Raw genomic sequence first — 23,460 nt, 5'->3', positions numbered from 1 at the left:
AGTTTACGATGCGTGCTTTCAGCAGAACCCCGGCCCCGTGTGCGAAAGAAGGGACCTACAGCCTCCCCCGTGCCCCAGGACGGGAAGAACACCCCCCCCCCCTTCCACAGGCTCCGACCGTCGTTCCCCGTTGCCTTCGGCAGCCTTACCCCAGGTCAGGCTTCAAAGCAACCACACAGCGGACCGTTACTTCCAGCCAGCGACGCGTTTATTGCAGCAGACACCCCGACACCATCCCGCCGGGGCCTGCGCTGCCCCCCCCCGGGGCGATCCCCCCCTCCTCAGCCCTGCGGGGGGGAGCGGGCCGGGCCGCGGCCGCGGCAGCCAGGCCCCGCGGCCCCCTCAGGGCCCCCTCCTCAGGCCGGGGCCGGGCCGGGACCCCTCAGTCCCGCCACCGGTGCCCGCACTGCGCGTTGCAGCACTTGTAGAAGGTGGTCATGGGCTCGTCGGCCGAGCGCGTCTGGATCTGCATGAAGTAGGCGCGGGGGTGTTCGCACTTGGGGCACGGCTCTGCGGGACGAGGCGCGGCGCCGTGAGGCGAGGCGAGGCCCGGCCCCCGACGCCCCCCACCCCGGCCCGGCCCGGCCCGGCCCTGCCCTACCTGCCGTGGAGTCCACGTTCTCCCAGGCCGCCGCGCCGCCCAGCACGTCGTCCACCTCCTTCAGCCGCGGGTACTTCCTGCTCGTCACCTGCGGGACCCCGCCGGTCAGGGCGGGCCGGGCCTCCCCCCCCCCCCCCGCCGCCGCCGCCGCCGCCGCCACCGTCCCTCCCGTCGCCCCCCGCCGTCCCCCGGCACCTTCCGCGTAACGTTGCGCACGTAGGGGCAGGTGGTGCAGGCGAAGCGGTGGCAGCGCGGCCCCTCCTCGGCCACCAGCACGTTGCCGCAGGCCGGGCAGAAGAGCAGCATCGCCGGTTCCGCGGCTCCCCGACCGCCCCTTCCGGCGCGGCGGCGGAGATGGCGGCGGAGGCCGAGGAGGAGCTGGCGCACGCCGAGGTGCTGGAGCTCTTCCAGGCGGCCCTAGCGCGGCTGGTGCAGGACCCGCTGCTCTGCGACCTCCCGCCGCAGGTGGGGCCGGGGGGCGGCCGGGGGCCGGGGCGGCGGCGGCGGGGGGTGGCTCAGGCCCGCCTCGCTCACCCGCCTTGGCCCTGCCGCCCGCAGGTGACGGCGGAGGAGATCGGCTCGCAGGTGGCGCTGGAGTACGGGCAGGCCATGACGGTGCGCGTCTGCAAGGCGGACGGCGAGACCATGCGTGCGTCCCGGGGCCGGGGGGGGCTCGGGCGGGCGGAGCCGGCCTGGGGGGGAACGGACGAGGCCAGGCCCAGCCCGGCCCGGCGGGGCTGTGCGGGGTGGCGGGCCGCTGACGGGGCTCTCCCCTCGCCCTCCAGCCGTGGTGGTGGTGCAGAACGCCTCGGTGCTGGAGCTGAAGAAGGCGCTGCGGCGGCACGTCCAGCTGCGGCAGGCACGGCAGGGCGGCGTCCAGCATCTCAGCTGGTGAGCGGGACCCGGGGGCTGGGGGGCTCCGGCTGCTCACCCCCCCCCACCCCCCCCCCTTCATCGCTCTCCCACGGGCGGCGGTGCCTCCTGCTGCTCTCCCTAAGTGTTTTTCCTCTAGGAAGTACATATGGAGGACATACCACTTAACCTACGCCGGAGAAAAACTGGCAGATGACAGAAAGAAGCTGAGAGAGTGAGTAATCGAGTCTCTTCTGGGTGCTGGGGGCTGGAGAGGCCCGGCTGGAGTCACACAGCATCTGCACAGGCAGGGCTAACTTGGGACTTTGTGCCCTGGCTCAGCTAGGTCCTGCACTTGAAATTGACTGGAAGACGGGACCAGCACCGCACAGAGGCGGGACAGGCCCTGCTCTGACAGACTGAGAGGGTGTCTGCGGGCCGGGAAGGCCCCGGGTGGTTCCTCAGCCACAACCGTCCTGTGCCGAGTGTGTTCGTCCCATTCAAACCACGCCAAGGCATTTGGACATACTGCCCCTTAGCCGTCCATGCCAAACTCCTGCAGAATAGGTTGTGCTTACTAAGCTTGTACCTGAGGTATCCTGCAGAGACAAGGTTAGTGAGAAAAAGCACGAGTGTGAGGGGAGTAGAACACAGAGAAGGCCAGGGATGGTGTCATGCACGTGAAGCACTTTAGTTCATCTCCGGGGAAAGGGAGAGCACTTGAGGAGCAGCTACTCAGCGGAGGATGGGGTCAGGACACATTAAGTAAGTGATGGGAGGGGACCTCTGGAAGTCATCTAGTCCAACCCTCTGCACAAGCAGGGTCAGCTAGAGCTGGCTGCTCAGGGCTGCGTCCAGTTGGGTTTTGAATATCTCCAAGAACGAAGACTGCACACCCTCTCTGGACAACCTGTTCCAGTGCTCGGTCACCCTCACAGGGGGCTCGGCAGAGCTGCTGAGGTAGAAAGGTAGGAAGGATGATGGAAGAATGCCAAGCAAAGAGCAAACCAAGGATAAGCGTGTTGGGCTCTGGACCTGCTCAGCCACTGATCAGAGACAATCTATTAACAACACCAACCATGACTCCCATCTTGCCATGCCCGTTCTCAGGGCAAGGAGGCAGGAGGTGCTTCCGAGCACTCTAGCTGTTACACACAGCAGCACTGGGTATGCCAGCGTGTGTGCAGACCAGCAAGAAAAGCTTGTCTCAAGTATCAAAAATTTAGCAAGACAGCCCTAATCAAAGCTGTTCTTGAAAGACTGAGCCACAGATGATTGACAGGTGCTGCATTTCAGGGGGTGTTGCAGATGATCAGGTCCTCATTGCTGGCAGCATGTTCTACATGCACAAGGGAAAATTTTAACTTATCCTGTATTAGAGCACAGCATGTGATCATAGGAGTCCATCTCCCCCTGTGAAAGATGGGGTTATAGGATTTCAAAGGTTGTGGTTCCTGGGAAACTGGCATATAACAGCAGAACTCTCTGTTCAGGTATGGCATCAGAAACCGGGATGAGGTCAGCTTCGTAAAGAAACTTCGAAAGTAAGCTGTCAGGTAAGTCCTGAATATCCATTAAGGGCTACCAGTGCTTCATATTCCTCTTCCCCAAGCCTTAGTGTACAGCCTCGTAGCAGCTGGTGTTGCTGCTCTCCACTGCGTAGCAGAGCATTTCTGAATGCCTGTGTCTGCATTAGGCTTGTGCCCTGGCTGTGGTGTGATTCCAGAGCCTGGTTGTGCAGTTTGTGCTTCTCTCAGGGCAGGGAATGATAATTTGGCTATTTCAGTTAACATACATCAGGAGCAGCAGCATCTTAGTGCTGGCAATGGTGGAGCTCTAACCCTACTTTATGTTTAGACCCTGAATCTGCTCCTGCAATGTCTTGAGACTCAGTAAATGCAGCATTCCTTTGTTTGCTGTTGTGATTGCTTCTAGGACCTTGCTTTATTTCAGGCTTCTTGAATGTCTGGAAATCACTGTCAGGAATGTGGCTGGGTGTTAATTAATCCCTAGGAGGATGGAGGTGTCTGTGCTACAGGCAACTGCTGTCACCCAGGTTGTTTGGGTCCCCTACCTGAGGGACTGTTCTCCCACCCTGCTCCTAGGGCTCCTGTACCATTCAGAGCACCTGCAGCTAACAGAAATATCCCATGGGTCCACATAAGCAAACATAACAAGCAAACACAGCATATTCTTTGCTGTTCCACAGTGGGTGTATTTTGAGCCATTTTTTCTCAATTACTGCAAGCTATAAGGAGTTAGGAAAAGGGATCTCAGCTTACACATCCTGTAGTTTTTCACTCCTAGTTTATCCAGTTTCTGGTTTATAGAAACTTGAGTTCAACCCATTCATTCTTCTCAGAAGACAGCACACACCACTAGACAACTTTTGGTCATGACATTTCTGTCCAGCTGATGCATTTAAGAACACTTCCAGCAGAGGAAGCACTAGTAGCATGTATATTTACCTGTTTGTAACCTACGTCAACATATTTCCGGTATTACACTGCTATTTCTAGAAAGCTGTGCACACAAACATAAGATGTGGCCAAGACTCTCAAGCTTAGTAAGTATAAAATTATCTTTGCTTCCCCTCCACATCTAAAAACACAATGACAGTCTCTGAAGAGCAGTGGTAATAGCTTTTCCAAACACTTGGGTTTTTGTTTTGTAGCTCCAGCTAGCTGGGTTAGAAACTGTTGCTTTGTGACCACAGTTACTTTTTTTCTTCTTTCAACGCTGCTACATCTTCAACATCCAGTGTAATAAAATGTGTGCCATAACAGAAGCCATCTGCCCCATGGCGCCTATGACCAGCGGTCACCTATGGCACTGGCTGAGCCCCCGGGACTGTCTAGGTGTGGTATTGTGATAAGAGAGCCCAGCATGCAGTACCTGTTGTCACTGCCAAATATTTTCTTTCTTTAAGAGAGAGAGCAGAGAATCCAGCCCTACCAGGACCAGACTGTGGATGCAGCACTTCCCTGGAGGAAAAGGTGGTAACACTTCAAAGGGAAACAAACCCCAGTTGAATGGACACTCTCACATGTTGTTTGCAGTTGTTATTTGAAATGTCTGCCTCAGAGCTGTATGTAGAATGCACTTTCAGAGATTAAAGAGACGCTTTAGTTTTCTGAAGCTTTTAAGGCCCTTATTTCCAGCTGCAAATCTGTGTCTGGCTGTTTTGGGTGTTAGAAAAGGATTGATTCTACTGGTACGTGAAACAGCATAGGTGAGATAAAGTAACAAATGTAGCCACAGACTGTGCAGAACAATTAACAGTAGCTAAAACGCTACCTTACCATTTAATCACCACCTTAGCAGTAGTAAACAACTCTGGTTAAAAATGTAGTATTGAAACTAGTGTAATAAAAATAATGGCAGCAGAAAAGGTTCAATACAATTGAACAAGGCACAAACGTTCTGTTTTCAGAGTCTTCTGAGATAAGGCAAAACATGCCTGCCAAGTGCTAAGGAGACAGTTTAAATTAACCACGGGCAGGGTTAGAAGTGTCATTGGATTAGAGGCTTTGTCCGCATGGAACTGGCACAGCAAACGCAAAGACAATCCATCTCCAGTGCCTGCTCGAGAAGCCAGTCTTTGCCTTTCAGTGGAGCTGTGCATCCAGGTCGTATTTCTCGCAGAATTTGTCTGTGAATGGTATACAAGTAAGGAACTCGCACCACTCACACTTGATGGGGTAGAAATAGAACAGAATCACAAGTCCTGAGAAGAGTGCAATGAAGATGAGCTGGAAAACTATAATTTGGCATCGCTTCCTATATAAATCAAACTTCCCAAAACTAATGTAGGGCAGGAAGGCAAAGGAGAGGAAGAAACCACTGATAAATCCTGAAATGTGAGCAAAATTATCAATCCAAGGCAGGAGGCCAAAGGCAAAAAGAAAGAGCACCACAGCCAGCAGCTTGAAGAAAGCCCTCCATGGGCGTGCCAGGATTTGCCAACTCTGGAAGAGCTCCACAAAGAGACAGGCCAGAATCCCAAACTGGGATCCTGCAGGGCCAACCTGCAGAAGAAGAGCATTACAGATAACATCAGACACATGCCATCAGCCTGGCTTCTGCAGCCAGCTCCAGGCATTACAGTTCATTGTTACTCCACGCCTTGGTCAGTGTTTCTTGGGGAAGAGATGCCACAGCCTGCAACTTCATCCTTATAATGGGGTTCAAGGAGTAAAGGGGCCTGGTTTGATTTAGGATCAAGGTAGGTGTGAGGCCAGCAATCACCAGAACAGGCTTTATATTTAAGAAGGGCAGATCTGGTTTAACTCACTGGAGAGGAGAAGCCCCTGAAGGCAATCTCCTGGCTCTCCCCACCCACCATGCACTTTTCCTTATTTAAGGACCCAGATGATAGTCCTCCAGGTCCTGCCACACAGTCTTCTAAAGTGAAGCCCGATAGTCACATCAGACCTCTCCAGCTGTGGCACGTGGACAGGGACAGTCCTGAACAGTTTGTGGGAAAGGTGAGCTCTGCTCCTTGCCCCTCTCCCGCTTGCCACTCACTTGCAGAGGGGCTCTAGCACCAGCTACAACTCTCACTTCCCAGTCTGCCACGGGCCTCTCTTACCCTGTGGTTGGACAAATACTGCATTCATTATGAGAGGCAGCCTTTGTACTGCAGCCAGACCAGGCCGGTCACTTGGAAAGCCCAGGGTACTCTGGGCCATGTTATTGCTCACCAGCTAGATGATGGTGTGGTGCCATCTTCTAGCTACAAATCTGCACAAGGCACATGCTGCAGAGGTGAGCCCAGCTCTGGTGTCTGCCTCTGCCAGAGAGGCATAGGCATGTAGACAAGGCTTGTGTTCAGGGCAAGTTACCAGGACCCTAGTCTTCAGGAGACCCACCTCTGCTCTGTAGGGTAGAAATATTGCACTGGCAAGGTTCCCAGTGATGCCACTGAGCAGGTAGATGATAGAGATGCGATGCCATCCTGCCAGCTTCTCTAGGTCCCGCAGGATCGTCATTTGGAAACAGACTGAAACCAGACAGTGCAGGATCCTGCCAAGTTCAGAGTACAGGAGCTGAAGCAGCAGCCACTGAAGTCACCCCTGTGCTGGTTGGTGTTCTTTGCCGAGCCTTGCTAAGAGCTCCTGGTCTGGCCTTGCCCATGCCTCTAATATCCCTCCCAGAAAATGCAGCATGGTAAACCTCAGCTCAGCACCCCAGTGTCCCCCAGGGAAGGGACTGCCAGAACAAGCCTTACAGCAGTCCCAGGTTTCAGGGTTCCCCCACCCATATAGTGGAAGTTTTACACCCATGCTTACCCAGCATGGAGGAAAAGTGAGAGCCAGAGGCGGTAGAACTGGTCAGGGACTTCTGGATTTAGGAAAGGGAGGAGTCCACAGACGTCATCCATGCAGTGCACCTAGGGCAGAAGCTGGGGTTGTGAGGTGCGCCAGCCAGCATGGCCCTTTACACCGAGGCCAGGGCAGAGACTGCAGTTGGCTTTGAAAGAGGGGCTCTCCTCCCTCTTCTCTGCTGTGTCAAGTCCCAACCCTTGTCTCCAACGCCACGTGACCCTGCCCATTCCCTGCAGCAGCTTTATGCCCTCATTCTTCACCCCAACGCACCACACACACAACTGAGACATCAGCATTTGCTCGCCAACAGAGCAGGAAGGTTGCATTCTCCCGCTGCTTCTACAGTGGTCCTGTGCTAGGCTTTTGCAGCTGCCAGCCCAAGTCCTAAACTGGTCTTAAAGAGGGGCAGATGGAGCCAGCTCTGCCACTACAGTCTGGATCAGCAACTTCCCTTGGGCTCAGGGTGAGACAAGACACATGACTCCCACCTACACTGCAGCACAGGTACCCCCAGATCTTGCCAAGCTGCTAAGGGGAACAGGAGGCAGAGGGGCAGCCATACAAACCCCCAAGTGTGCACTTACCTGAGAGCAGAGTGTTGCCTCCTCGTGGAAATAGCCCCGCATAAATTCACAATATTCCCGGGAGGTTATTTCACACCTGGAGGAGGCACAAGTAATCAAAGCGAGGAACAAATTACACACAGAAGGCACAACAGACCATCCTGTGCCTGCCCAGGCCACCCACTCCCCCTTGTCTCATCCCAGGTCTGCCTATGAGACCTGATGCCTTCAGCTGCCCCTGACATGCTGTAGTGTCTCTGCAACAGATGCACTAATACATTCCCATTTGAGCCCAGTGCCACTCTCCATACACCCCTCTTGCTTCTCTCCCACAGGCAAGCCTGAGTCACCTCCACAGACTAACACCTTGTATGCAGAGGCTCCAACACAAGTGCTAAAGCTGAGCTATTTACAGCTGAGAAAGTACCACCAGAGCTTGCGGAAGCTGTGTCTCTGGGGCCAGGGGAGTCTTGTGCCTCTGTAGCTGACAGAGTGGAAAGGGGGGGCTAGGCTAAGAGCATCCTGGTCATGACTTTCAGGGACAGAGAAACACCTTGGGACAACATCGAATTTTTTTTTCCCTAGCAGGGAAAGCCAGGCCCAAGCACTGGGTAACTACTCAAGCTGAGGAGCAACGTGAGGAAGAACAGCATCTTCCTCCTTGGCAAACCCAGAGCAGGTCATTTCCTGACAACTCCTTGCGTGCTCAGGGACTCCAGGCTGTGGCCAATGCGGCCTATCAGGACCAAGCTGGCCATTCCCAAGGAAAAGTGCAGAACTCCCCAGCAGAAGTATTTAATCGCTTGGTATCCTAGTCCCTTCAATCTGCAGGACCAGTTGAGCAAGATACCCTGCTGCACAGAAGACTCAGGCTGGCTGTTATCTCCTCCTCATCCCAGAGTCCTGCTCCACCTAGGAGACCTGTCATAGCTCCCAGTCCAACTCCCCTTCCCAGCAGGGCTCTGGTCTGTGTGTGGGAAGGACAAGGAGGACAAACAGCTGCGTCTACAACCTGAAAAGGGCCCTCTGTGTCTCACCCCAACACACAGCCCCTCTCCATACAGGTAAAACTCATTACCTTCCTTTGGTCCCAATGCAGCAGGGCCGGCCTGTAATCACGCAGTCCATGTGAAGGTGGTTGGTGTAATTCCCAGCACTATTTTTTGTGCAGATCTGGAAAACAACAACAGGCTGCAGTCAAGACAGCCATGGCTTGCTTTGCTGCCTGGGTAAAGTCAAAACAGCCCCTTGGGAAGAAGCCAACCCCACAGACACAGGCCTCCCAAGGCCTCCCTCTCACAGCAGGATAGTGCCTGACACTCCACCTGCCTGAGGCTCAGTCAACACCTCTCTACGGAGGGATGAAAACACCCCTGAGGCTAAGTCGGTCTCCATCACTCTGTTACCCTGGCAGGGCCCAGGGCTTTAGTTAGCACAGGGGAACTTTTGTTGTTGGAGGGCTTTGAGCCTTGGCTAGACAAAGCCATGGCTGCCCTGATCTGGTGCTTGTGACGACAAGCAGGAGGCTGCACCAGATAGCCAGCCCTTCCACCAACACAGCTGTGGCTCTGCACTGTGGGATGCAAATACCATATTCCAGCTGCCCTTACAGGTTCTGTGCCACTGGCATGCTCACCGGCCATTTGGTGATGTCATCTGGCCACTCATGTGGCTCCATCGAGGCTGGCTGCTCACACACCCTGCAGCAACAGAAAGCAGAGATCAGCCTGAGAAATAACTTTCGCCAGCACCAGGCAACATCCCCCAGGGAGCCACCACACTGTCCCTACCCCCAGGCTGTGTTCCCAAAGCTCCCCTCTGTCCCTGGTGAGGGGCTGGTGACATGCTACCTCAGATCAGCCAAGGTTGCACTGATCAAAGCCGCAGCCTCCTTCCAGCGAGCAGAGATCACGGCTTCAGCACAAAGGCAGCTGTCCAAGAGCACACAGCTGCCCAGCAACTCACTGGCTCCTTTCCAGGTGGACACAAACCCAAAGGTGGGCATTCAGCTGGTCTCAGCTCTACGTCAGCCCATGGTGACCAAGGGCAAAAGGTGTGCCATGGCACCCAGCAGCTGGCAGGACTCTGGGGCAGAGGTATGCTGGGAACATGACTGCTGTACCCCAAGAAGGGAGCCTGTGCGAGGAGCAGGTGAGGAGGGGAGAGGGATGAGGAAGGCACCCAGAGCTCACAACAGACCGCTGTGCAGGTAGTTGGGCAGCCAACAACAGTGGAGACTAAGGGCGAGCGGAAACATGATCACACTCTGACAGCCTCCCCTACAGCCATCAGGGCAGGTAGGGACACCACTGCCCTCATGTCCCTTGGTCTCCAGAGCAGCTGCTGTGCCATCCAGCAATCAACTGGCCTGGGACTCCATGTCTCTCTGACTCTATTGTCACAGCAACCTGTCCCCTGCAAGATGGCAGCTGGGCTAGGCAGGACCTACCTGGGATCCTGATGACAAACAGACCCAAATTGCCTCTTGCTTCCTGCCAGCATTGGTGTGCTGGGATGATGGGGCCACTTCACCCACACGGCCAGCGTGGACTGCAGGAGAGAGGAGAGGTGTCACCATGAAGCCCAGGGTGGGAGAAGCGTCAACAGAAGTGGCCCTGAGCCTGCATGGACAGCACAAAAGGGGCCACCACACTCACAGAGCACTCCTCCTCCGAGGTCTGCACGCAGCCCGACTTGTCATTCCGCACACAGCAAGCTGAGTGTTTCTCTTTCTCCCGCTTGGCGCTGATGAAGCTGTGCACTTGCTGGTCCTGCCTCATGCACGGTGAGAACTTGGCCCCTAGGTGGATCAGGGCCTCCTGGCAGAGATGGAAACACTCAGCTCAGCCAAGAGGCAGGCAATGATTGCCTGGGGCAGAGCAGGCTGGGAGAACTGCAAGGAGTACCCCTATCAGGACACAAGGGACGAGGGACAAGTCCTGTATGATGAACACATCAGGCACACTCTCAATATTTCCTTTGAAGAAGGCAAGCCCAGAACAAAAGTTCAGGGGTTTCCTTGCCCATGGCCCCAGAAAGGCCAGTGCTGTGGCCGGGAAAGGAATCTCTGGGACTCAACAGCCTTTCATGGGGAAGTGGCATCAGGAAAGCTGGCATACACCATACAACTCCTGCATTTTCTCTAGCCCCATGCTTGTCTTTGTAGCAACAGGGTGCAAAGTAGGAGTGCCAAGGTCCATCCCAGCCTCCAGGTAGCCCATTCTGCAGGGTGGCTGGGGCCAGGAGCACTGCTGCACCCTGCCACTGATGGAAGGACCCCATGGGAAGTCCAACCAAAGGCAGCTGCTAGCACCAAGCTCCAAGCAGCAGAGGGCTCTGGTCCCTGGAGTGGCATGGCTGCAGCACACAGTCACCCATCAGCCCACCAACAGTCCCAGCCAATGGCACTCACTGAGCTGGGGCCGATCCAGAAGTTTTCCTGCTGAACATATTTGACGTTTTCATAAACCCCTCTGTTTCGCAAGACCTGCAAGGAGACAAAGCAAGAGCCCCATGAGCTCTTGCCCACAGGGTCAACAGGGAGAGCAGCAGGGGCTGGTGAAAACAGCACCCAGGTTGAACAGAAATCCCCACAGCCAATGGCTGGGCACACAGTTCTCTCAAACTGGTCTTTTGCAGGGTCACAGGTAAACCCCCATCAAGGCATGGGCACCTTCATCTTAAGATTTCATTTAAAATAACTATCTCTGGCTATTTCAACTTTCAAGAAATCCCAGGGCCTGGAGACCTGGAAGTTGCTTGAGAGCCTGCAAAAAGCTTCCTGCACTCAGAAACATAAGCAGCACCTGCTGACAGCGAAGGCCCAGGTGCTGGTGACAGCGCTCTGAAAGCTGTCGGACACATAGGTGAGAAGCTCCCCAGGGCATCCCCTGCTTGTAGCGGGGATATGGCTGTAGAGGTATGTACGCCAGAGACCTTTTAACATGTGGAAAGGCTACAAACAGCTTCAAGATCAGCTCTCAAAGTCAGACGGGTCAGTTTTGCTCCTGGCAGAAGCAAAATCCTGCAACTGTTGTGAAAACTTAACTCAGGTTTGAAATATTTCCCTGCCGTGAACATCCTTCTGGTCTCCACCAGAAGGGGAACAAGTGGTTTGAAAGGGCTCCCAGCACAGACACAACGAAAGCCTGCAAAGAGCCCATCGTGCTTTGTGCCAGATATAATTTGATGTCAAGAGCAATGTGGCTGCAGGAGAGAGAACAGCATGGGGGCTCACAGAGATGCTGCATGAGTCCCCCAAGGCAGGACACCCAGCATCCAGCTGTCAAGGCCCTCAGGCAAGTAGCCAATATACTGAAGACTGTAACACAAGAGCCAGCAGCTGAAGGCTGAGACACAATCACACTCCAGGCAAGTCAGGGGGGATTTACTTACTGAATCAACAGTTTCATGTTGTGAGAACCCCACAGGGGCGATGCCATAGATGCACACAGCAAGGATGGTGATGAGAGAATGCACAAAGGTGACCCAGTAAGTGAAGAAAGGCCTGGATGGAGGGAAAGGGAAAATATCAGAGACAGAAACCCAGGCATATTACACCAACTCACAGAACACAGGAGAAAAGCTGCTGTTTTTCCCCAGGGACCTTGGCAGAATCTGGGGTACCAGGCCAGGATCACCTAGGGATGCACAAGACTGGAGGCAATGACTAAGGTCTTGCTGGCAGACAGACCCTGCTTACTCTGACTCCCCCATTACACTGGGCAAGCCAGCCTTTCCCAGGAAAACATCCATGAGAACACTTAAGCCTGATGCCAAAGTGTGCTGTGTGTCTGAAATAATTACTTTAGGGGAATGATCAGAGGCAGGAATACCTGAGCCTTCCTGTTTGTCACAGGACAATGGTGATGGAGCAGAGAGCTGCAGTCCCTCCAGGTAGCAAAGATAGAGACACCCAAAGCAACGTGAGGAGCAGGATGAGCTCCCAGTGCACGGTGATGCTAACATGCTGCTGTCTGCTACAGTTTGCACTGTACTTCAGGGACACAGACTGGGGGGGTCTTAGCAGCAGGTTTCACCCAACCACCCTGAGGCAGTGACCTGAGTTACCAAGAGGCAACAGCAATCACTCACTCACTAGTTTTCTATGACTACAGATCTCACCTGTGATCATCCATGTCCTCAATCTGCCGCTTGACATAGCTGTCAATGCGCTTGCGGTAAGTACGGTTTGTCAGCTTCCCCACCATACCCAGGCCATAAGGCCTCTTCTCCTTGGCAAAGAGCTTCCTGACAGGGACGGCGATACGCTGGCCACGCTTCTGTGGGCTGACACTCACCACCTCCTGCCGCAAGCGGACCTTGGGCTGTGCCAGGGCCCCATCCTTTTGCTTCCTCCAGCCTCGCTCCAGTGGGCTGAAATAAAAAGCAGGACAGCAAATGGTTTCCTTCTGCATGGCACAGCAATGGGGACCAGCCCTTCCCTGGTCTTTGGTGATGGATAGCTGATGGCAGACAAGGTGCCCTGAAGTGGAAGCTGTATTTCAAAGGGTTACACAGTGCCAGTTGATGAAATCGCAGGACTACACACAGAAGGTGGCACAAGACAGCTGTGCCAAACTAAGCCCTACTGACAAGGAGCTCTCAAGGCTTTGAAGAAGTATTTCAGCAACAGGCTAAAATGGGGAGGCTGCAGCCAGGCACATCTGCAGCCTCAGGCACATCTACTTCCTCTTCTACTTCATTCCTCTTATTCTGCTATGAAATGGAAGTGTAGTTTAGCCCAGCAGTGGAAATCCCCACCTTTTAAAGCACTTTACTGTGATCGGACTGGCAAGTCAAACCCCCATGCCCACCAAATCTGACAGGAGAAGAACAGGGATCCAAGCAGCTTTCCAGACCAAGAAAGTAACACTGTCACATGCTGCAAGCTGTGCCAGTTACCTCTCACAATCTGTCTTCCATTCCTCCCTTTATTTGCACTGATGCATGCATTTTTCAGGAGAATAACAAAACCAGGCTTCAAAAACACAATAAAAATCCCAAGCATCACTGCCTAAAGGAAGGCTTTTCTACCAAAATAGAGCATGCTATGAACGTTGCACAAGCTGCTGGTGAATAGCACCTGCTTTGTAAGTCTCCATCATATTCAGATGTTTTTGTATTTCTTTGCTCTTCAACAGCAGTCTAGAGGTCAAGTCTGCAGCATTCAGACCCTGACCAAAAAAACCTACCTACCATTTCACCCTTGTTCACTGCCTAGCACTGTAGTAGGCATGTCCCTGACATGCATTCTAGTCTAGTTTACCTCCTCTGGCTTCCTAAATGACCCCCTCTGCACAAAAACAATGTCAGAAGAGAAACCAGCTGACAAACTTTTTTCTGTCAGAGGTCACCAGAGCATCTTGGAGAGATCATAACAGCTCTGAAGTATGGACAAGCAACAGGATGAGGGAGAATCTGAACCTCTTTAGCCAAAACCACTGCTGTGAAACTTCAGCTATTTTCAATATTGCACCTTGCAGAAGATGCATTTTTATAAAGCTGAAAAGTCCCAACTTCCACTTGGGAAGTCCTTCAACAGAAAGCACAGATTCCATTGCAGCCTGCCCTTGCCCCAAAAGTTCAAGTGGTTTGTGTGTTATGGATGTGCTGTTTCCCAATATTTCCGGTGCTGGGCTATCAGCCTATGCCAAAATAAATACCTGGCCACCTAAAAGGACACCCAACTATGATTCTGATAACAGTTCTCTGAAGTGTGAAAGAAATGTATTTTCCTCAATAAATAAAACTATTTAAGGAGATCCAAATGGAGTCAAAACGACTGAGACCATCTCAGGAGTGACAACAAACTCCCACCATTTTCCACTTCCACTTATGTTAAGTTCTTGGAAACACTTGAAGGGAAAGCGCCAACACAGCAAGATGGGCTGTGAGCAGCAGAACCACAACAAGGACCTCCCTGTCTGTTCCATGTTCACACCCAGCAAAGCTCTCTGCTGGGGTGAGCTGGCAGCTAAGCTAGAGCTGACTCGGAAACGACACAGAGCAATTACTCAGTACCAGTTACTCAGGTGGAAAAAATCTAGATATACAGTACAGTACCACCCACATATTTGTAGGGCTCTCAGCATCAGTGCCACACCTTTTTCTCCTTTCAAGCGAGGAATGTAGCCCAGCTCGATACTCAGCAAGGCTTCACGCTGCTCCCTGGAGCAAGACAACAGTTCCTGGTGACTGTGGCAATGGCAACAGCCTTCTCGTCTTTGCTAGGTTCTCCATAGCCAAAAGCTGGGCCTCCAGCATCCTCACAGCTGATTTAAAGTGTCTTTTGTTTCCTCAGGGCATGATACAGTCTCCAAAACACATCACGTGAGGCTGGAAGTTGCTGGAGAGACTGCAGAGGTGGCCTCAGGGTCACCTTTCACACGCATGGGTAGCTGAGACAGGAGGTCTTAAGCTGGGTTTAAAGAAAACCCATCACTGCACTGCTCTTTGAGCTCTGCACCAAGCACCCACAGCACTCAGATCCTGGCTTCCTCCATGCAGGAAGTCCCACTCTGAATGGGTTGGCCACCCCATGTTACGCTTTGGCAGCTTCCAGGAAGATACTCACAGTAGCAAGTGGCTTCTTTCAAGCTCATTTTTGTCCAAGGCACCACCTGTGAGATCTGTCTGATCCAAAGGTTTCACCTCAGCATCTTTGATTGCAGCTTCTGATGGCGACTCGAACACTTCATCTGGATAAGTAGAGAGCTCCTCATGAAGGACTCCTTCCTGGGCAGAGAAACAGAAATTCCATCAGAAGAAGCCAACATCACATTTGAGACACCAGCCCCGGCAGAAAGCAGTGCTTCTCTCTGCAACACACAGTCCTGCTAGACCTAGAGTCTTGCACTGCCTCTGGGGCCAGTACCACGCCAGAGCCCTGCCCCTCACCCGAGCAAAGAAAGAAGTGTCAAGCTCATCTGGAAAATCCACCGTGTCCTCCTCCAGGAAACTTGCTGGGGTGAAGCTGCGCCGCTGCGCTCTCCTCAGGGTGCTGTCCTTCACAGAACGCCCCTGTAGCCAGAGAAAGTGGCATCGAGTTGCTGCCAGTAACCTGAACCCCACGCACATGCAGGGCCACCCCAGCCAGCGCACAGGGAGCCCAAGTGCTGAGCTGATTCATGCTTCTGTGTGGAGCACAGCAGACCTGCTGAGGTGTGACACCTTCCTGGTGAGACTCACAGGTGTCAGCCCACTTCTCAATCCACAGTGCCCATCTCTCATGTGGGTGAGGCTTGCAACATTCTCCTCTACCACATATTGTACAATGCCTCTGACCAAACTGCAGTGATGGGTGGTTCTGGACACAGCAGAAAGGTCACTGGGCCCAGGAAAGCAGACACACGGCAGGATGAAGAGACCTGCATAGTAAGAGCCTCGGGTACTTCTGCTCCATCTGCACCTGGTCTGCACCCAGAGGTCCAGGCAGGCTGCACTGGACCTGCTGGAACCCTCTGATGCTGCTGGCTGTGGGAACCAAAGCCCCTAGGCCAATAAAAGGGAGCCAAGAATTGTACCAAAACCTAGCCATCATCCCCCATTTCTTGCAAATCCTGCCTCCTAGACACATGGCTGAAATGGAACAGGAGATGGCTTGGTTTCTTCCCCTCCACGACTGTTCTCCCCATCCTCTCTGCTCAGCAGCTACTTCCCTCTCACCCTTCTCTCAGGGCAGAGCCCCATCCTGCTGCCAGACTAGTCCCTGCCCTCCCACAGACAGTACCTTCACCAAAGCTGCAGCTGCTCGGAAACTCATTTTGGCAACAGACTCCCGTTTCCGCCGTCGTGGGAGGCGATTGAACCCTGAGCGTGAGCTGGTGAAGGAGCAGAGTGATGTGGCGCCTGGTGTGATAGGTGTGTGTGGGATGCTGCAGCCATCATTGTCGTCAGCCATACGGAAAGCTCGGCCACGGGCCAAGGGGTCTATGATCTGCCAAAAGAAGCAGCCCATCAGTCCATTCACCCCAAAACCCTTCCGTACCAAGCCCTCCTCCCTCTAGGCAAACATCTTGAGACCATGACAGTGGTCTGGGTCCTGGGATTGTCCAAGAACCAGGCAGGATGGACCAACAAGCAATTCTACAATAGGGAGATAAGGAATAACCTGTTGCAAGCTAAGCCCTAGTTGTAAGCCTCAAACCTAAGGCCTCAAACCTCTCTCCCCCCCCCCCCTTTTTTTTTCTTTTTCTTCTTTTTGTTTTGTTGGTATTGACTATTTTCACCCAGAATGTTCCTGATGTTCACAGCAGGCTCCAAAGCTCCTTCAGCCCTTCCTAAACTCTTGGTTTCATTCATTTCCTGTGCCAGTGAGCTCTACAGTCAGAGAATGTGCTGTCTGAACAGGAGTTTGAGAAATCCCTGAAAACAGCCATTCTCTTTCTCCAGCTAGTTTCCTCTCTGATACTGGACAGCCCAGGACTTAACAGTATCCTGTTGAAGCTTAACTGTGTATTTACATCCACTTCCATTAATTAAGTTATAACAGCTGGAAAAAGCAGACAAGCTTCCGGGAGCTGCAAGCCCTTCTTTGGGACTCTTTAGGCCAAAGCTCTCACTTCTTTCAAACATACGAATCAACCTAATGAAAATATTGCCTTCAGCTACAAACCTTGCCTCCATCCTTACATCATCACAGCTGTGGTTTCCATAAGACTTCTATGCTTTATCCTAATGTTTTACGAGCTTTTTTTAATCCACAGTTGCACACTCAACAGGAAGCTTTATGGGCTCACACCTACTGATACCATGTTCTGATTTCATGTAGCCCACATAGAGCCCAACAATATTACTGAGTCTCCTGTGACCAAAGACCAACTGCAAGATACTTCAGCTAGTAAGAAAACAGGAAAGAGCAAGAGCTGAAACTTGACTGAAAGATGCAAAATATTCTCCTCTGCTTCAGTGATGCAGCCAGGTTTCAGGTCACAGACTAACCTACTTTGGAAGGACTTTGTTTCCCCACTTGCGCAGGTTGCAGTGGTGCTCACTAATGCACAGTAATCAACCATATCAATTACTATAGCTGAATGGAGCAAAGGGAAGAGCTGGGATATTGTGGGTTAGTTCTGAAGTGCTGGTAACTGGATGTGCTTGACTGGGTCTTGTCCCCTGGGGTCACACTTGAAGGTTGCAAGTAGGGGGCTACCAGATGCCCTGTGCAGGCACTCAAAACCATTTCTGAGGACCCATGAGCAGAGCTGTAGTACCGCTGATGCAAGAAACACTTTTCAAAGTCCTAAAACATAACCAGTAGCTGTGCTAACTGTCTGCATTCTGCTTGGGACAAGGATCCACCAGGCAAGCATCCTGAGTGATACCAAGCCTGTTACTGTATATTTGGGTCCAGGATACTGGCCACTCTGTGTAAAACAGAATTTTGTTCTTGCAAAATGGCAGCAAAAAGCCCAAGCTGAGAGCTCTTGGACACACTGCATGTATCTAGTCACCACCATAGTCACAACATGACAAACACAGCTCTGAACCTATCACCGAAACAGCTGAGAGATCTCAGCCAACAAGACCAGAGAGAGGCTGCTGAAGGAGAGAGGCTGCCAAACTGTATTTGAGACTTGAGAAGTGTCTGAGCACAGAGCCCAGACACGTTCAGGCAGAACTAAGCTCGCAGATAGGTCACAGCTGCCAAAGTGGTAAAGACACTGTGCAGGAAACTCACAATGCCCTTGACTCTGTCCCAGGTTACTCACCTTTTGCATGCCCAGCTGGCAGGGTCCAACATAGAGTGGAGGAGGAGTCTCTGTGCTTGTTAGAGAAATATTGTCCTGACTGGGCAAGTCCATTTCCCGGATGACCTGAGGTTTCAGCTTCCCATAGCGCAGGCTGCAGTGGCGGAGGCTCTTTCTCTGCCATTTCTGAGTAGCATCACTGTCTTTGCTCACTCCAAACCAATCTGCTGTGCCTCTGAAAGATGCCAGCATACAAGAGCAAAGAAGCATTATGTTTGCCTGGACTACACACATGAAAAGACAAAATCCCTGGTGGTCACTGCCAGCCCACCCCAATTCAAAGACAGGCAGAACTCTTCCCCATGAGCATCTTGCAGCCTGTCCTCAGCTGGTTTTAGCAACCTGACAGATGCTGGCCAGAAATGTTCAACCATCAACAGCATTCTATCTCAGACAGAAGAAAAATGACAGCAGAGATTTCACTGTGTGTAAAGGACAGTTTGTTCTGAGTTTTTCTAAAAACAAAGAAAAGTAGATAGGACAGAAATACAGAAAAGAACTCGGTGAAAGATTTGGTTTTTTCTTTAAAAACCATCTATTGAAAACACTTACCATCTTCAGGCCAGCTCTAGGTCCCCATTGTGGGATTGTACTGTTTTATGGTTCTGTAGCTTCTCCCAGGAGCCACCAGAATTCACTGTTCTCTCCCAGCCTGCCCCCACACTCCCAGGATACCCCTAACTTCTCCATCTCATGCTGCAGGATTTCTATCCTCCTCAAAGGTAATATTAATGGCAAATGTTTGCTGTGGTCCTCATCTCTGCTAAAGCAGACACACACAGTTCTAAGCTGCTGGTTGCAGAAGTAGGAGCTCAACGTTGCAGCCATGAGGTAGGTTTGCTGCCAAGTGGCTGCTGTCACAGAAGAGCAGTGGATCAGAAGCAAAATCCCAAGGAAGGTGGACAGGGATCGGGGTAAGTCAGACTAAAAACCTATTTCAAATACTGCAGGACAGCTGGTACCCTAAACCTACAAAGATCACTGCAGCCCTGCCAAGCCTTTCCCACTCTGGTTAATCCTTCCGCAGAAGATGACAAGCTGTGTCAGTCTACAGTTGTCTGGCCAGGTGTCGAAACCTGAAAGTCCTTCCAAGCCAAACCCAATACCCTGGCCGAGACCCCTGCTCAGGGGCAGGATTTCCAGTTGCTGAGAAGCAAGACCTCACACATCACAAAGGGAGCATTAAAACATACACTGAAGTAAAGGCTGGGTTAAATCTAGAATTAGGTCACACAGGGGAACTGCGTCAGTGCAGTGGAGACAGGAAACTAGTCTTGTGTTTTGCACCCTACCGAGCAAAAATACATCAACCAACAGGTGAAGGTGTCCTGCCACCATGTAAAAAGATGTGAATTTGAAACCCACAGCCTTTCCAGCTAAAACTTCCAGATGCAAACCACCATGCACTGCCCTCAGCCTTCCCTGTTTTCCAATGATCCAGAACAGACCTTTCAGTAGGCAGGAGGTCACGTGGGCCATTGCTAGATCTCACCTAACCTCACTGACCCAAATGTCTCCAAATGCCTCCAGCAAGTCAACAGGAACTAGGCCTCAGAGACAGGTCTACGTGCATGTCTCAAAGCACTACTCAGCTCCCACAGACCCACATCTTGTCGGAGCAATCTTCATCTCCATTCAGAGCAGAAGGGCCTAGGGTCAGCACCTGGCCTGACAGACCCAAACCCAAGCCTATAGCACAGAGGTAATGCTCTGGCTGTGCAGATGCACAGGCATAACACACACCACAAAACAGTCTTACAACTCGGAAGGCTTCTCATAGACTGCCGTAACCAATATTTCAACACGAAGGTGACCTTGGGTGACAAGTCCGTATATGGGGCTGCTCCTCAAAGCGAGAGGACTGAGGGTCGTTTGTGCCCATATAAGCCTGCTGATGAATGGCCTATTGTGCCAACAGCAGCACCTCAGAGCCCTCAAACTATGCTCCTGCTAGCCTGGAAGGACAAGCACCACCACAGCTGTTTTGCACTCTGAGGACCACTCCTGAACTGCCAGAGACCACTACTGGTCCAGGGCCAGGGTAGAGAGCTGTCCTACTCTCTGATCACAGTCAAGATAGTCCAGGAGAGCTGACTACAGAGTTTAGGGTATTGGGAGCGCCCTGGGAAGATGCTGAATCCCCCTATCCAGATGGGGAGCCCCATCACATCCTACAGACTCCCTGGAGCACTGTAACAAGGAACGAACCAACATCAGAGGTCAACTCTAGCTCTTCTATCGTGCTGAGCTAACCAGCCCTGAAAGCCCAAGACCAAACACAAGCAGTCACCAAAGGTGGACACAGTGCCAGAATGGCATCTGGCCAAGGGTAGCAGTGAGGAAGGTAGGACAGGAATGGATTCCTGGGCATTAGATCCAGTCCCTGCCATGCACAAAGTCACGTTGTCTGCCTCATTTAAAAAAGTTTACTGAGCTCCAGTCTTGGGGTGGTGGTCAATGGGCTATTGTGCCCTGGACTCCCAGAGTGGCTCATCTCGTTGGTGCTAAGTAAACGAAGACCTCCACCTCAAAAAGAAGACAGTCACATTTGGATTAGAAAAAGCCATGATGTCAACAGGGTAAGAATGGACACTTCCATTCACCAGCTTCTGAGCCGCATCTGGACCAACATGGTGCTTCCTCTCCTTCCCCTTCTGCCCCAAGGAAGCTTTGGGGCCAATATATGTATATGCCACATGTTGCATTGATGCTAGCAGAGGCAGGCTGCGCTATGGCTGCCCTCAGGAGATATTCCAGCTACGGTGAACACCAGGAGGTTGACAGCTTGTTAGGAAAGGCAGGAGGGAGTGAGGCTGGTGGGTGGACAGCTTGTTAGTCCATGCTACTTATTGACAGCTGCCTACACATTTAGTAGTAGTGACAATTGTTTTTTGTTAGAAGCACATATGAACTTTCTCACTCCTGCCTGTTTGTAGGTCTCCTGGCCAGCCCTGGGAAGGCAATGTGGTCCCAGCAACAGCCAGAATCTGTGCAGTTCACAACAGCCCTTGCACACACATGCAGGGGTGGGTTTCACACAGTGCTACCAGTACCTGAAAAACGATCGGGGCAGGGACTGCCGCTTTCTCAGGGAACTCCTGCCCACCCGGTGCCCATGAACAGGCAGGGTCTGACTCCTTTGAAACCGTACCTGTCTGCTGCAAAGAAAAGAGAGCTGAAGGGAAGGAGCCTGCAGGGCTGTGGAAGGGATCAGTGACCTGCATCCAACACCTCCCCATCTCCTTCCATAGCCCCATCAGCAGCAGTTGTGCCACACTGCACATGACAGTGGTCTCCAGTTGAGAGCATGACCTAAGACAACCAACCAAACTCAAGCCACACAACACCGTCTTTGAACCCAGGAGGCTGCTGAACCCTTTTGGTGCACCTCTGACGTACGTCTCCCATTGCTCTTGAAGACACCAGGGATACTGCAATCCCCCTCAACCCCAGACCCCTGCGATCTGCCGCCCTCTGCCCAGATTCCCAGCTACAGATCCCACTGGCTGGCTTTGGACACCAGAGTGTGAAACCATGGAGGTGTCAGCAGGCCAAGATATGATCTGCTTAGATACAGGTGTCTGATGCCACTGGAAGTGGCCTGGGCCCGTTCTGGTGGACCCTGGCAGGATCTTGCCTGGTCCACCAGTCTATCTGTGCCACATCTGCTGCCTTGCATGGACATCTTGGACACCCCAGGAGACTGCGAGTGGTGTTAGATGCCTATACTAAGGCACATGAACCACTCTCGTGCCATGTTCTGGACCACACAAGCTTGACCTTAGGCTCCCATTTGATCTGCATCCTCCAAGCCCCAGGGAACAGGATGGTGTGGAGTCCTGCTGCCAGAACAGTTTCACATTCTGTGCATCCTGGAGGCTGTGTTAAGCAGAAAACCTGGCAGTCAGCCTCCCTGGACTCACAAAACAAATCTCCAAGACACCTTTATGGCTGCATGGTCTGCAATTCACCACTGCATACCTAGCTCTGCTAAACAGAGCAGTTTTTAGGCCTTTCCTTGGTACTTTCCAGTTCCCTGTCCTTGTTTCTGATCCACTTATTTCATGCTTTCATTGCTAGTGTCACGTCACATGTGCATTTCCTGCAGTTCTGCCCGTTGGAAAGTCCTTCCCATTGCTGCACCTGCTCTCCTACCCACATCCCACAACACTCTGTAGAAGTTGCCCACAAGCTGCAAGTCCTCCAGGAGGAAGATACTTGGCCACCCCCTGTGCTGCACAATAACCTGTGTGAGACAACTCAGCACTGCAATAGCATTGAACCCCCCACATACATACACTGAGCAGGAGACTCCCAGGACTTCCAAAACCATTTGTGCACCTCTGGGTCACTCCCTGTGGGACCACATGTACTCCCAGGGAACAAAATGCCTACACAGACCATCAAGCACGGGCAGGGAGACAACCTGAGCCCCAGCACTTCCATTACAGCCCGGGCAGGCAAGAGGAAGACATGTCACAGTGTCTGTTGATGCAACAGCCACATGTATCTGCCCACTGCCCCAATGCTAGGCAAGACATTAGCATCTCCCTCAGTGTGTGGGAGCTTCACAACCACTGTCCAGCACTCCTACCTTGCTCACTGCAAGTACATATACCTTGTCTGTCTTATAGTGTAGTAGCACTAGGGGCAAATACGTTCCCCCAGCACCAAAGTGGTTCACAGTTCCCCAACCTCTCCACCCTACACACACACTCCATGTTGTGAGGACCTCTCGGGGAGGTTACCCTGGTCCTCCTGCACAATGCTTCTTGTCAGAGCCTTGGCAGCACCCTCCCAGGATAATCCCTCATCCTTGACATGCTCTTGCCTAATTGTCCTGGCGAGGAGTGGGACAAGGACAGGGACGTGAGGGAAGAGGCCCAGAAGCTGCCCATAGCCCTGAAAAGAGCAGACACTGCTTCATGGCTTAGCCCTCCCAGCCTCACAAGAAGCAGGATCACAGAGAGCTGCTGCAGGAGACCTTCACCGCCAAAGCAGCTGGGGAACGTCTGAGGCAAAGGAAAATAGTGCATGGGAGGTCGGAAAGTTGCTCCTTTGTGAGTGGGCGAAGCTTGGCTGGCTGAAAGTGCCTCTGACCTGTGGAGCTCCAGGGATGCTCCTGGGATCCAGGCAGGCCTGACACACTGCCAGGGATACAAGCCAGGCATCTCAGGAGAGCAGCTGGAAGAGCCACTCCCTTTGGACAAACCGGGATAAACCTTTGCCACAGGGAGAGAAAGGGCATCCAGCTGTGAGGCCGGGTCTTAGAGACCCCTGGTTTATGGGGACAAATGATAACCCTCTGTGTAGGTGTGGGGGACAGGACCAGAGCAGCCTCTCCCTACTCTCCATCACCCCCCCAT

The 23,460-nt window shown here is 52.6% G+C and overlaps 3 protein-coding genes across 9 annotated transcripts in view; 1 reads left to right on the top strand and 2 right to left on the bottom strand.

Annotated features, from left to right (window-relative positions):
* Positions 1-275: 275 nt before the first annotated feature.
* POLR3K (RNA polymerase III subunit K) lies at positions 276-916 on the bottom strand. The gene is made up of 3 exons (XM_049791563.1): positions 797-916; positions 602-689; positions 276-510 (listed from the first exon to the last, which is right to left on the bottom strand). Exons 1-3 carry the CDS (start codon positions 905-907, stop codon positions 383-385), a joined length of 327 nt encoding a protein of 108 aa, XP_049647520.1. The 5' UTR covers positions 908-916; the 3' UTR covers positions 276-382.
* A 34-nt stretch (positions 917-950) lies between these two features.
* Positions 951-4,591, top strand: SNRNP25 (small nuclear ribonucleoprotein U11/U12 subunit 25). Of its 2 annotated transcripts, none has more exons than XM_049791562.1 (6): positions 951-994; positions 1,160-1,250; positions 1,387-1,492; positions 1,614-1,688; positions 2,947-3,009; positions 4,383-4,591. In XM_049791562.1, exons 1-5 carry the CDS (start codon positions 956-958, stop codon positions 2,999-3,001), a joined length of 366 nt encoding a protein of 121 aa, XP_049647519.1. In that variant the 5' UTR covers positions 951-955; the 3' UTR covers positions 3,002-3,009; positions 4,383-4,591. The 2 variants fall into 2 exon arrangements, with proteins under 2 accessions (XP_049647519.1, XP_049647517.1); XM_049791560.1 differs by having other exon boundaries at positions 955-1,066.
* A 132-nt stretch (positions 4,592-4,723) lies between these two features.
* The window catches only part of RHBDF1 (rhomboid 5 homolog 1), a 38,097-nt gene continuing 19,360 nt past the window's right edge, over positions 4,724-23,460 (bottom strand). For all 6 annotated transcript variants that reach the window (XM_049791508.1, XM_049791510.1, XM_049791509.1 and 3 more), the window contains exons 4-18: positions 18,056-18,269; positions 16,075-16,281; positions 15,243-15,365; positions 14,920-15,080; positions 12,468-12,719; positions 11,739-11,850; positions 10,756-10,830; positions 10,001-10,162; positions 9,793-9,893; positions 8,980-9,043; positions 8,422-8,516; positions 7,365-7,440; positions 6,745-6,845; positions 6,325-6,478; positions 4,724-5,481 (exon numbers count right to left, since the gene is read on the bottom strand). In XM_049791508.1, the coding sequence (XP_049647465.1) occupies positions 5,062-5,481; positions 6,325-6,478; positions 6,745-6,845; positions 7,365-7,440; positions 8,422-8,516; positions 8,980-9,043; positions 9,793-9,893; positions 10,001-10,162; positions 10,756-10,830; positions 11,739-11,850; positions 12,468-12,719; positions 14,920-15,080; positions 15,243-15,365; positions 16,075-16,281; positions 18,056-18,269 (2,317 nt within the window). In that variant the 3' untranslated portion in view covers positions 4,724-5,061. The remainder of the gene's footprint in view (positions 5,482-6,324; positions 6,479-6,744; positions 6,846-7,364; positions 7,441-8,421; positions 8,517-8,979; positions 9,044-9,792; positions 9,894-10,000; positions 10,163-10,755; positions 10,831-11,738; positions 11,851-12,467; positions 12,720-14,919; positions 15,081-15,242; positions 15,366-16,074; positions 16,282-18,055; positions 18,270-23,460) is intronic.

Source organism: Accipiter gentilis, chromosome 33 (genome assembly GCF_929443795.1).
Source record: "Accipiter gentilis chromosome 33, bAccGen1.1, whole genome shotgun sequence".
In the NCBI taxonomy this organism is placed as follows: domain Eukaryota; kingdom Metazoa; phylum Chordata; class Aves; order Accipitriformes; family Accipitridae; genus Astur; species Astur gentilis.
Note: the sequence above shows the minus strand (reverse complement) of the source record. Positions and strands in the feature narration are given on the sequence as shown.